A 12,520-nucleotide genomic window follows, 5' to 3' on the forward strand; every position below is an offset into this window, starting at 1 on the left:
AATATACCAAAAAAATCTAGATACTTTGTAATAATAACAATAAAAATTGCTTATATCTTCACACATCATTTAATGTAGGGCTTACACAAGTGGGACAATCAACAAAGTGAATTATGAAGAAACAAGAACTGTTTCCATAAGACAAGGATGCCCTGACATTATGCTGTTTAACCAGATGGACAACAATAAAGCATGACAATAGACATGAAGGACAAGAGCAAATCTACATACCTGGTGACCCCCATTCCAAACCCCCTACCCAAATGGGGGCATAAAAATAGGGTAAAACTTAACAAAACATGAGAAAGTAAAGAAAGAGAGATACAGATAGTGAGAGATAATGAAGTAATGAGAGACAGGGAGAGAGTATACCTGGTTTAATTGGTCTGGGGTCTCCTCTGCCTGGGCAGCTTGTTTCTGGTGACGTTTCACAAGTTGATACAAGTTATGAGTTGCCCTGTTTGAAAGATAATTGTTATATACCTATAAATATACATCATATAATACATGCAATGACTATTATCATTATTACAATGTATATGATTTCTGGTGACTTATAGGCCCATGTATTGTAATAGATATGCACATGTCAAGATAGTAACATATCTACTTACTTTAACTTACTAACTAAAACATGCTCTAAGATGTAATATTGTATTGCACAGATTACAGACCATCGAAAAATATGAAATAAGTGTAAATTAACATAATTGAGCCGTGTCACGACAAAACCAACATAGTGGGTTTGCGACCAGCATGGATCCAGACCAGCCTGCGCATCTGCGCAGTCTGATCAGGATCCATGCTGTTCGCTAGCAGTTTCTTTACTTGTTATAGGGTCTGTAAGCGAACATGGATCCTGATCAGACTGCGCGGATGCACAGGCTGGTCTTGATCCATGTTGGTCGCAAACCCATTATGTTGGTTTTGTCATGACGCGGCTCATATGTCTTTAACAATGATCTAGTCAAAAACAATTTGTAAAATCACTATTAGTACCATACTGTATATTGTTTCTTAGTCTATATAAAAATTGAAAAAGTATTCCAATTGCTAGTACATGTATACATGTATTCAAGGACTTTTACTTAGAAACAAGAACCATTATCTGCATCAAGCCTTCAAGTCATTTAATTTTACATTAGATAAGACAAGCTTGAATTGTTTACACACTCTTCTCTTTTTTTGTCCCTTAAAGCTTCATACCTCCAGATCAACCAAAATATTGCAAGAAAATCAAACCTGAGAAAAATATACTAGGATTTTAAGCAAAGTAGAAGGATTTATCTACAATGTATGTAGTAATTTACATGTTATGATTAATGACTGATTTTGTAGTATTTATCACAATATTTCTACTGCATGACTATCGCAGTAAGGCTTATTTTTGTATTTTTGACCTCTTTTTTTTAAATTTACATGGATTGTAAGTGCTGTTTGCAATATTTTAATTACTTTCTATGTTCGCTTGACAATATTTTACATTTAAAAACATTTTGAAAACTTCCATCAAAATTAGCATGAATTCTGGATAAGCAAAGGGTCTCATCAGTGAGAATATCACACTTTTCAATCATTTAATCTTCTTACAGAATGATCAAACATCTACAATAAAACTTACATTTTGATTCTTCCCAGGAAGGACAGACAGACAGACGGAGACTATTTCTATATCCACCGCCACCTTTTCAGCGGGGGAAAATAAGCATGAATCTGGAGGCATGCTGCTTTTAGCAAAGGGTCTCATCAGTGAGAATATCAAAGACTCACTTTACAGTCATCTATAATCTTCTTACAGAATCAAACATGTTAAATAAAACTTACATTTTGATTCTTCCAAGTTCTAATGTTTTCTTGGCAGCCGTATTTTTGATATGTGTCCACTGTGACTCCCACTTGACAGCTTCACTCTGTGCTACATCAAGACGGGTCTGTAAACTTGATAACTGGTTGTTATATGACAGGATCTCATTATCCTTGTCCTGTAAACACAAATTAACAAATGAGGATATATAATTTAGTTTAGAGTGAATATATAGATTATATCTCATCTTAAAATAAGTTCTAAAATCATATCCAAGCCTTTGGAGAAAATATTCAATCTCAGTCTATCAAGTGGCTTATTTCCTTCTGCCTTTAAACAAGCAAAAGTAACACCTATACATAAAAAGGGCAACAAAAATGAAAAAGGTAACTACAGGCCTATATCAATACTACCAGTTCTATCGAAAGTTTTAGAAAGGCATGTTAGCAATCATCTTAAATTATTTCTTGAAACTAACTCTCTTTTTCAGCCAAATCAGTCTGGCTTTCGCACAAATTATTCATGCGAAACTGCTCTTACTTCAATTATTGACAGCTGGATCAGAGCAATAAATGAAGAAAAACTTATAGGGACTATATTTCTGGACCCTAACAAAAGCATTTGATTTGATCAATCATAACCTATTAATTGAAAAAACTACAAATGTATAACATACATGGAAAATTCAATTTCATGGTTTAGGTCATACCTAAGTGATCGCACACAACAAGTATGCGTGTCTGGAAAATATTCTGAAGCTCAGGATATAAAATCTGGTGTGCCTCAAGGTTCAGTTTTAGGTCCTCCTTTTCATTATCTACATTAATGACTTACCTTTTGCATTTATCACATTCTACATTCAGACATGTTTGCTGATGACACTACAATTACCTCATTTGGACACAGTATCAGTTCAATTTGTACAAAAACTTCAGTCTGACCTAAATTCCATACAAAAGTGGTGCAACAGGAATTCAATTGATTCCAAATGCTAAATAAAACTAAAGCTATGTTTATTTCACCTTCAAATAATATCTATAATTACTATCAGTAATTACTAGTGATTTCCAGATCACTCTTCAAGATGAAAGCTTACAATTTCAGAAACAAAAAAACTTTTAGGTGTCCATGTTGATCATACACTGAACTGGAAAACACAAGTCAAAATGACACTGAATAAATGCAATTTTCATTACTATACCTTCTTTTGAGAATAAAACAATTTCTAAATGTTCATGTAAGGAAAATTTTCTTTAATGCATACATTCTTCCCCACTTAGACTATTGTTGCACTATTTTGGGGAAATTGCAGTAAAGAACTTCTTAAATGACCTGTATAAATTTCAAAAACGGGCAGCACGAATAATATTGGACAAAGATTTTGATGCACCCACTGATGATTTATTTTCTGAATTAAATTGGATGAAATTTTCTGAAAGAGTAAATTATAAAAAAAGCTATTTTAGTGTACAAGTCCCTTAAACAATCTTCTCCCTGATTATATGCAAAATCTTTTTACTTACACTGGAAAATAACACATTTAAGATCATATCAAACAAAAACAAACTTCAAATCCCAAAACCTAGACTTGAGTTCTGCAGAAAATCTTTATCATACTCAGGGTCAAAACTTTGGAATTCTCTTCCCTTAGATATAAGAAACTCCACAAATTTACAATCGTTCAAAAAATAATTATCTTAAATGGTGGTTTCTCTGGTTGGGAATAAAACACATCAAGTGTATTATATAAAATGATAAATGTATATTCTGAATTGCAATTATTATATTCTTATATAATATTTTTTCCCTAGATTTTTTCATTTTACATGTTTCTTAAACTATATTGTATTTGTAATTATGTTGTTGTTTATCATAACCTTTTCTTTGTAAATGTTTTATATTATGTACATTGTATATTTGATAGAGGCTCATAGGGAAGACTGGGCATGCCCAACTATGTTGCCTCTTTAAATAAAGTCTTTATTATTATTATTATTATTATTATTAAATATTCTCTGAGTGAAATATTAATTTAGCTTCCTTATACTTGGGATATTCTTATTACATATTTAATCAAAATTTTAAAAAATCATCATTTTAAAATATTTTAATATTTAATTAAAATAATTCAATAATAAATAAGTATTTAAAGCAAGTTTAAGTGGCCTTGTGGTCAGAGCTGCATTACTGGTACTGGTACTGGTACTTGCAGTACGTACTGCAGCGATTTTGCAAGTACTGGTACTGATCTGAATTACTCTTACAAAATTTTGCTACTACTGGGTACTGGTACTGCATTACTGTCTTAAAAAGGTACTGCTACTGCATTACCCAGTACTTTTGTTTTGATAAAATTTAAAATAACATCAATTTTCTCATAAAATAAAGCTGTAAAATTACATTAACTATATTTTATTTTTTGTAAAAAGTAAGTTATCAAATCTAAAGATAATTTGCTTCAATGTTCCTTCAAATGTTAATATCATGTAGTATTCATCATAAAAAGCACAAAAGACTTAACGTAAAAATTAATTAAGATAAACAGACTCAATAACACTTTACCCTAAAATATCCTTATTAAATTTTTTTTATTACTTGTATTTACTTAGTAAAAGAGCAAATTAAACACAAATTAATTTCTTCTATTCTAAAAAATCCCATTTCAAAGTGAAAAAAGTGATATTGTCAGCACCATAAAAAGTTGATATTTACTTTGGTATAAATTGAACAGAGGTGTTAAGGTGTGAAAAGGGCAACAAAAGACTGTTTGTGTTTTAAATGAAAGATGTTAGCATTGTATTTATACAGTTGACTGGTTACTAAACAATTAGATATGACATGAATATATGTTGTAAATATTGTTTTGTAAAAAAGTATGTTAAAACTATAAAGTTGTAAATATGTTATGTTAACTTTAAAGCAGCATGCCTCCAGATTCATCCTAATTTTCATGAAAATTTTGAAAATGTATTTAAAAGGTAAAATATTGTTAAATGAACAAAGAAAAGTACTTGACACATTACAATCGGCACTTAAAATCCACGTAAATTACCAAAAAGAGGTCAAACATGCATAAATAGCCCCTACTGCGTTAGTAACAACAGTAGAAATATAGTGATAAATACTACAAAAATACAGTCATAAATTGCACATAAGATATAAATTATCACTTGAATCTTTAATTTGTTTACTTTTCTCAAAGTTTTTAGTAATTTTTTTCCAAGTTTAATTTTCTTGAAATATTTGGGTCATCTGGAGGCATGCAGCTTTAAAGTAAATTATGATTTTATTTCTTTGCTGAATAATATAAAATTTTTGCAAATTATGTGTTTGACACTGTATTTATTCAAACTTTGATGACTATATAAAAGTAATGGTACTGATACTTAATTACTTCAGCAAAAAAAGTTACTGGTACTGCAGTACCGAGCTAAAATCTAGTACTGGTACTGGTAATGGTACTGCATAATTTGCCAAATACTGGTACTGGTACTTAAGTACTACACCCTTAGTACTGATGCAGCTCTGCTTGTGGTTAAGATGTCTGCCAAGTGCATCAAGTTATAGATCGTATGTTGCGTTCTATGTTGGAGCTTACAAACAGGGGTTAGTTTTCAATATTAGTGACTATCACAAAAGACTGTTTGATATAGATAAATCTCAATGATAAAACCTTTATTAAACAATATGTTTCATCACCTTTTATATTTCCATGCTGAAGTAAGATTAAAATGTCATTTAAACTTAAAACATACTGTTTAGTTTTGAATCAACATTGGGATATTGACAATAATATCTTTAAATCACATTCACACTTACTTCAATATATTTATTAAGCTGTTGTCTATGCCTTTCAATAACTTCTTGATTCTTTTGGTCACTTTTTAAAAGATCCTGAAAATCAAGAAAAATTATATGGATATTATTCAGATAACCTGTTTACATGATGAGGAGTTGATGTTAAGAATAAATATTCTGCTGGTTTCAAAAAACATATTTTATTCAATTTCACAACCAATCATTTAATTGTAAGCAAAAAATTTCAAATTCTGAACGATTGGCTCTGAAGTCAAATCACTGAAAAGCTAACATACAGAATTACATTTGTTTTAAAGACATGAAACTTCAAGATCAAATGCCAAGTTTACCATTTCAATGTCAAGACATAATCTTCGATAATTTTTCATATAAATGTTACATGATTATGCATTATTACAACCTGATTTGGGTGGCAGAAATAAAAGGTCAAATGAAGTTCAAGGTCAAAGGTCATATTTACCTCATGTGTGGCAGTAAGTGTGTCATATCTTGCTATAACATCTCTCATCTCATGAAACTCTTCTCCTCTCTCTAACGCCTTCTCCATATACTTATGAAATATGGAGTAATTTTCTAACTTTCTCTGTAGTCTGTCTTTAGTTCTTCCAAGATCACCTGTTTCTTCTTTTAATCTGTTAAAAAATTGGACATTTGTTATTTCCATCAAGAGTATATTAAATAAAATTAATCGTAAACATCAAAATAAACAGATAAATGCTACATTCTGTGAAATACATTAGAATTGTGTAGCCATTTTCCAGCATTTTCTAGCAGCCATTCCAGTAGCACACCGACTACTTTATCTTGTTCTATTGGTGCTCTTCTCAGATATTCCAGAAAACAACCAATCAGAATGTAAATGTGTCTATCAAAAAATGTTAATTAACTCCTGCTGCTAGCAACAGATTTATCCATGAAACCAGTTCAGACCAAGATCAGCAGTCACTTCTGTATTGTCTGGTCACATTGTTCACACTGTTTGCTATTCAGTCAGAAAATATTTTGAAACTTTCCCTATACATATGATACATGTAAATGGTATTGTCCAGATTGAAAGATGGACAAGTTCATGTGAGATACTTAGCTTTGTAGGGTTTAAACCGTTAGCTTTAAAACATATCCTAACTTCTGGAAGTAGCTCAATTATTTATAATGAAGAACTCTGATAGAATGTCATACTTTTCAATTTCCTTTTCTTTCTGCCTCTTCATATCTCTCTCATCATTGGCTTTCTTTACTGCTCTTGCTTTCTTAGAGTCATTGTCCTACAGGAAAATACAAACACAATGTTTTCATCTATTTTATGTACAAGAAAGTTTATATTCTCAAAGCATGCCATGAATTCTAGACATAACATAGTACATGCATGTCTATATTTCTATGCAAAAGTTTTTAAAAAAAAGGAAAATGTTGTGAAATGCCTTCATTTTATCTACTCTGGCATTTTACTGTGTAAGATAATAAATTCAATTAAAAACTATGTATCTATTATGACAATTTCTATGCATCTCTAACATCTTTCACTTTTATACATGTGTATATTTGGATACCAATATTGCCTCTATTGCATGAAAAATAACAAGAGCACCGCTAGGCGGAGCATTATATGCCCGAAAGTGGTTTTTTTTTTTAGTAAAGATGAAGCATTTGTAAGACATGGGACTAAAATAAAGTATTACCTCCTTCAAATAACAATCCTCCTTTGCAGTTTCAATATTGTGGTCCAAATGGAACTTTTAAGTTATGTCCCAGAAACTGTTTTCAATTCTAAGGTAAAAGTGACCTTGACCTTTGACCTTGTGACCCCAAAATCATTAGGGGTCTTTTACCCAATATGGACAATCATACTATGAAGTTTAAACACAGTAGGCCAAATGATACTTAAGTTATATTCCGAAAACTGTTTTCAGTTTTAAGGTAATAGTGGCCTTGACCTTGTGACCCCAAAATCAATAGGGGTCTTCTACCCAATATGGACAATCATCCTATGAAGTTTGAATATTGTGGGCTAAATGGAACTAAAGTTATGCTCAAGAAACTGTTTTCAATTTCTAAGTAATAGTGACCTTGACCTTTGACCTTGTGACCCCAAAATCAATAGGGGTCTTCTACCCAATATGGACAATAATCCTATGAAGTTTGAACACTGTGGGCCAAATAGAACTTAAGTTATGCTCCGGAAACTGTTTTCAGTTCTAAGGTAATAGTGACCTTGACCTTTGACCTTGTGACCCCAAAATCAATAGGGGTCTTCTACCAAATATCATCAATCATCCTATGAAGTTTGAACACTGTGTGCCAAATGGAACTTAAGTTATAGTCTGGAAACTGTTTTCAGTTTTAAGGTCATAGTGGCCTTGACCTTTGACCTGTGACCCCAAAATCTAAAGGGGTCTTCTACCAAATATGGACAATCATCCTATGAAGTTTGAACACTGTAGGACAAATGGAAGTTAAGTTATGCTCCGGAAACTGTTTTCAGTTTTAAGGTCATAGTGACCTTGACCTTTGACCTTGTGACCCCAAAATCAATAGGGGTCTTCTACCAAATATGGACAATCATCCTATGATGTTTGAACACTGTGGGCCAAATGGAACTTAAGTTATGCTCCGGAAACTGTTTTCAGTTTTAAGGTCATAGTGACCTTGACCTTATGACCCCAAAATCAATAGGGGTCTTCTACCCAATATGGACAATCATCCTATGAAGTTTGAATATTGTGGGCCAAATGGAACTTAAGTTATGCTCCGGAAACCAAATTGCTAACGTTTTCAGTTTTAAGGTCATAGTGACCTTGACCTTTGACCTTATGACCCCAAAATCAATAGGGGTCTTCTACTCAATATGGACAATCATCCTATGAAGTTTGAATATTGTGGGCCAAATGGGACTTAAGTTATGCTCCGGAAACCAAATTGCTAACGGACGGACGGACGGACAGACAGACGGACGGACGCCAGGGGGTATAACATAATATGTCCGAAATTCTTTCGGGCATATAAAAATGATAGATCATTAGAATATACCAGTATTAGTTGCTATAAGCTAAATTATATATTTAATTACATAAAAACCAGTAATATAAAACACTTCACAAACCTTTAAAAATTTGTCAAACTGTAAAAGTGATTTTTTAAGTTGATATTCTTTCCTTTCCAACTCTTCTCTCCTTTGCTGCAAACTTTCCATTTTCATTTGAAATTCCTGCAATTCAGAAAGGTAGTGGGTTTAATATTTAAAAAAGGTAACCCTCTGACAGAACATGCTTTTTAATTTAAGATTAACATACATGTATTTCTCATACTTACAAAATTTAATAATATATTGAATCTGAAATCATTTGCAATAAAGATTAAACTTTAAAATTATGCACAAGTCTATTATATAACACAAGCCAAACACAATACTGGAACAGTGGAACTTTGAAGTTTTGATTACCAAAGCCCTGGTGAAGAATATTAGCATTGCTGGGACAGTCAGTAAAATCTACAGTATAAAATGCCCATGCACTGCATGCTGGTGCCACAAAACAAAGATTTTAACCACTGTGTTAACCTGGCATTGTGAGGAAAGACAGACACTAAAAGTTGAATTTCATTTTCCTTACTATCTCACAGAGTACTGGTGTCTACTGTAAAATGATTGGCAAATTTTAAAATTACCTCTTTCTGTGCAGCCAAGGCCTGTTCCACCTCAGCCATTTCTCTGCGTTTCTCCAACAAGCGTGTGGCAGGAGTGAGATGGTCATCTTCACGCTCTGGCATTTTACTGTGAACAAATAAACAAACATAAAATAATACTAAAGATAAGTAGAAATATAAAAAAAAATATATATTAAATACACAATATATTAAAAATGAAGCAGTTGGGGAATTCTGTCTTGACCATTCTGGTCACGATAATTACTGAGAGAGATTTCTACCATTTAGCCGATTTTAATGTGATTATTAATTTTTACAGCAATTAAAGTCAAGTTAAGCATTAATTTGCATTTTAAGGAGAGAATTTTTGCAAAAATTTAATTAATACAATATCTATCAATTTCATTAAATAATCTAATCTTGAAATTAACATGTAATTAGAATACTTCTTAAATCTGTTAAGAACCTCTCAAATTTTAAAACAATTGACTTGAACTTGTATTTACTTGTTGTTTAGTCCATCATCAATTACACATCAACACTTATATAACACAAAGTCCTGAGAATTTATTACTTTTACAATTTTGTGACATTTTATTTTGCCTCCCTGTACAGCACTTAATGCAAAAGAAAACTCATAGATGTCAAATGTCAATTGAAAATTGTGAGTACTGTGTTTATTATGAATACTACTTATTTCACCTTAAGTGTTCGGTAATACCCACACCTGCTCTACTTTCAGACTGTGGTTTTATTGGTGTTTAATGCAAGAAATCACCCCTTAGAATATCCCTGCTCTCATGCAGCATATTTCATAATTTAGATTATCATACGGGGAAGTCAAAGACAGGGTCCACAAAGCTGGCCCGGGCTTTGGCTTGCCCGTCAATATACTACACATGAATATTTAAAAGAAAATCAAATAAAAAACAATTAAGAAATTTATAGAATTCTATACCTATCAATGAAATTTTCAGTGTCAGTTTAATTGGGGTGCCGCCATTTTCAATGTAACCCAATGATAATAGGCGGGGTATTCTCATAATGGAACAAATCTCAACTTTTCAGATTACTATTAATAATGGTTGAGTGTTCCGAGGAAAAACGGAAGCGGTCGTATCGTATCGATTTATTCAGGGAATAGACATATACACATACAATTTTATCACAGATATCAACTTGCATATATATAAAAACACACACATAAATGCAACAAAAATAATTATAAGATTAATTAATGAGTATGTTCTATGTAACCCTAGGATTGCCCATTAAGCTAAAAGCTTATTTCCAATGGGGTCCATTTTCTGTAAAATTATTACACTAACATACATAATTATTAATGAGTTATAAAGAAGTTAAAATAAATGACAATTTTCAACAATCAAGACACATTATAATAAGACAAGAACATTGTACACAAATAAAATGAAATAAATTTCGTTTAAACTAAAACATATTAAGTACACATAAACATGTTACAAAACCTTATCATAAGTTACACATCAATTTAATAATAAATAAACATATTATTCACTTGTTTATCATTTTCATTACTTAAAAAAAGTTTTACTTTCGTTTTAAATGTTTGGATATTGTTAATTGATCTAATGTTGTCTGGTAAAGAATTCCAGTCTTTTATGGCATTGTAGAAAAATGTATTTTTAACATAAGAATCATTTTGAGGCAAAACAAAATTAAAATTACAAGATCTTAAATTGGATATTCTACAAACCTTAAACAATTCCTTTAAATAAGAAGGACTTTTTGTTATAGCGGTAGCTCTAGATTCTATATAAATTACCGAAAGACACCTTTAAAACAGAAAAATGAAAGGATTTTTTACCGACTTCCCCGTTCATAGGCTTTGCCTAATTTCATATTAAAGCATGTATTTTTTAAATTTCAAAATTATTCTTTCAATGATTCTGAGTCAGTGAGTGTAACTGAAAGTAAAGAACTAAACATTTGTGATTGGCATAATATATGGGAAGCATGCAGATGGCTAATACTGCAAGATAGCTGAAGATCTATAAAGTGTCAGAACCAATCTTATAGCTATGTGGATTGCAGCCTGTGTGGAATAGAATGCTGGATAATGATTTTCATAATTTTGCACGAGTTCTATGTGTCCCATTTAATTTGTGTTTACGCATACTCACACGAGGAGCTTGTCCTCAAATGTTGTTCTAAAATAATCTTCTAAGCTTATTGCCATTTTTGCTGTTTATTCTGCGATCCTTATAACAAAAAATATCCCTAATTTCGAAGTTTTCGTTCGTCTCTTATGAATGTTTACTTCTAATCCGTAATGTCCGCCATTTGTAAACTAATCTAGCTTGTTGCCAATGAAACGTAAAATTTTACTTTTTAAAATCATTTAAAATCATATACATTTCTTAATTGTTTTTCATATTTTGATAATGTATTTTTAAATATATTGTTACAGAAATTTTAAAATTTGGTATAATATCTTAAATGAGAGAAATATTTCATAAGTCGTTTTTTATGTTGAGATTATATGTCAAAAATGGCTGCCATTTCGATGCGAGCTCGGTATCTTGGAAATATTTTCCAAAAAAGCAAACAGGTTGTTTGTACATCCGACAAATGCAGGGTGAGAAAATAAAGTTAGTGAATGAAAGTATCGAATAGATTGAAAGATTTAAAATGTCATGTTAAAATTTAGCAAATTTGTACATGTCCTTTTCTGTCCTCTAAATTCAACTGTTGAAAAAAAGTGGGTGGGGTATAGATAAAATATAACCGGTTTTACTATGTCATTGTTAACGAGCGTTGGTATAAGCAGACGTGCATCTTTTCATAAACCCAAGACTTAATTAAATGTGTCGAGCTTTACTGACATGATAAAATAGTATTATTTTGCTGTCCAGTTGATATCATTATAGGTGTTTGGAAAAGAGTCAACTCGTCCCTATACCAACTCGGCACCGGTCAGCTCGGCACGGGTCAACTTGGCACGGGTCAACTCGGCCCACTTTACAAAAATATAAAGGCTATAACGTATTTACTTTTCTTTGCATGTTGTTAAGGTAAATGAATAATAAGAAAATATTTTATTATTATTATATAAATTATAATTATACATTGTACCACTGCTGATATTAAGTATATTTAGAAATTTTTTTTATTTATTTGTCTTGCAGATTCGATAAAATTAATATAGATACAGGTACGATTATCAGACCTTGGAAGAAAAATATGAACAGATTGATGAAATAACTTTATATTTTT

The 12,520-nt window shown here is 31.4% G+C and overlaps 1 protein-coding gene across 1 annotated transcript; it reads right to left on the minus strand.

Moving 5' to 3' along the window:
• Window positions 1-372: 372 nt before the first annotated feature.
• Window positions 373-11,577, minus strand: LOC132743048 (coiled-coil domain-containing protein 42 homolog; the record flags this gene model as incomplete). The annotated part of the gene is given in 8 exon segments (XM_060731564.1): window positions 373-457; window positions 1,825-1,982; window positions 5,624-5,698; window positions 6,084-6,255; window positions 6,803-6,888; window positions 8,724-8,828; window positions 9,287-9,392; window positions 11,428-11,577. Coding segments are annotated over 8 exon segments (843 nt in total), but the record flags the coding sequence as incomplete, so codon positions are not given.
• Window positions 11,578-12,520: the final 943 nt, after the last annotated feature.

This window comes from Ruditapes philippinarum, unplaced genomic scaffold (genome assembly GCF_026571515.1).
Source record: "Ruditapes philippinarum isolate M1 unplaced genomic scaffold, ASM2657151v2 ctg16324_1_1_1_1, whole genome shotgun sequence".
In the NCBI taxonomy this organism is placed as follows: domain Eukaryota; kingdom Metazoa; phylum Mollusca; class Bivalvia; order Venerida; family Veneridae; genus Ruditapes; species Ruditapes philippinarum.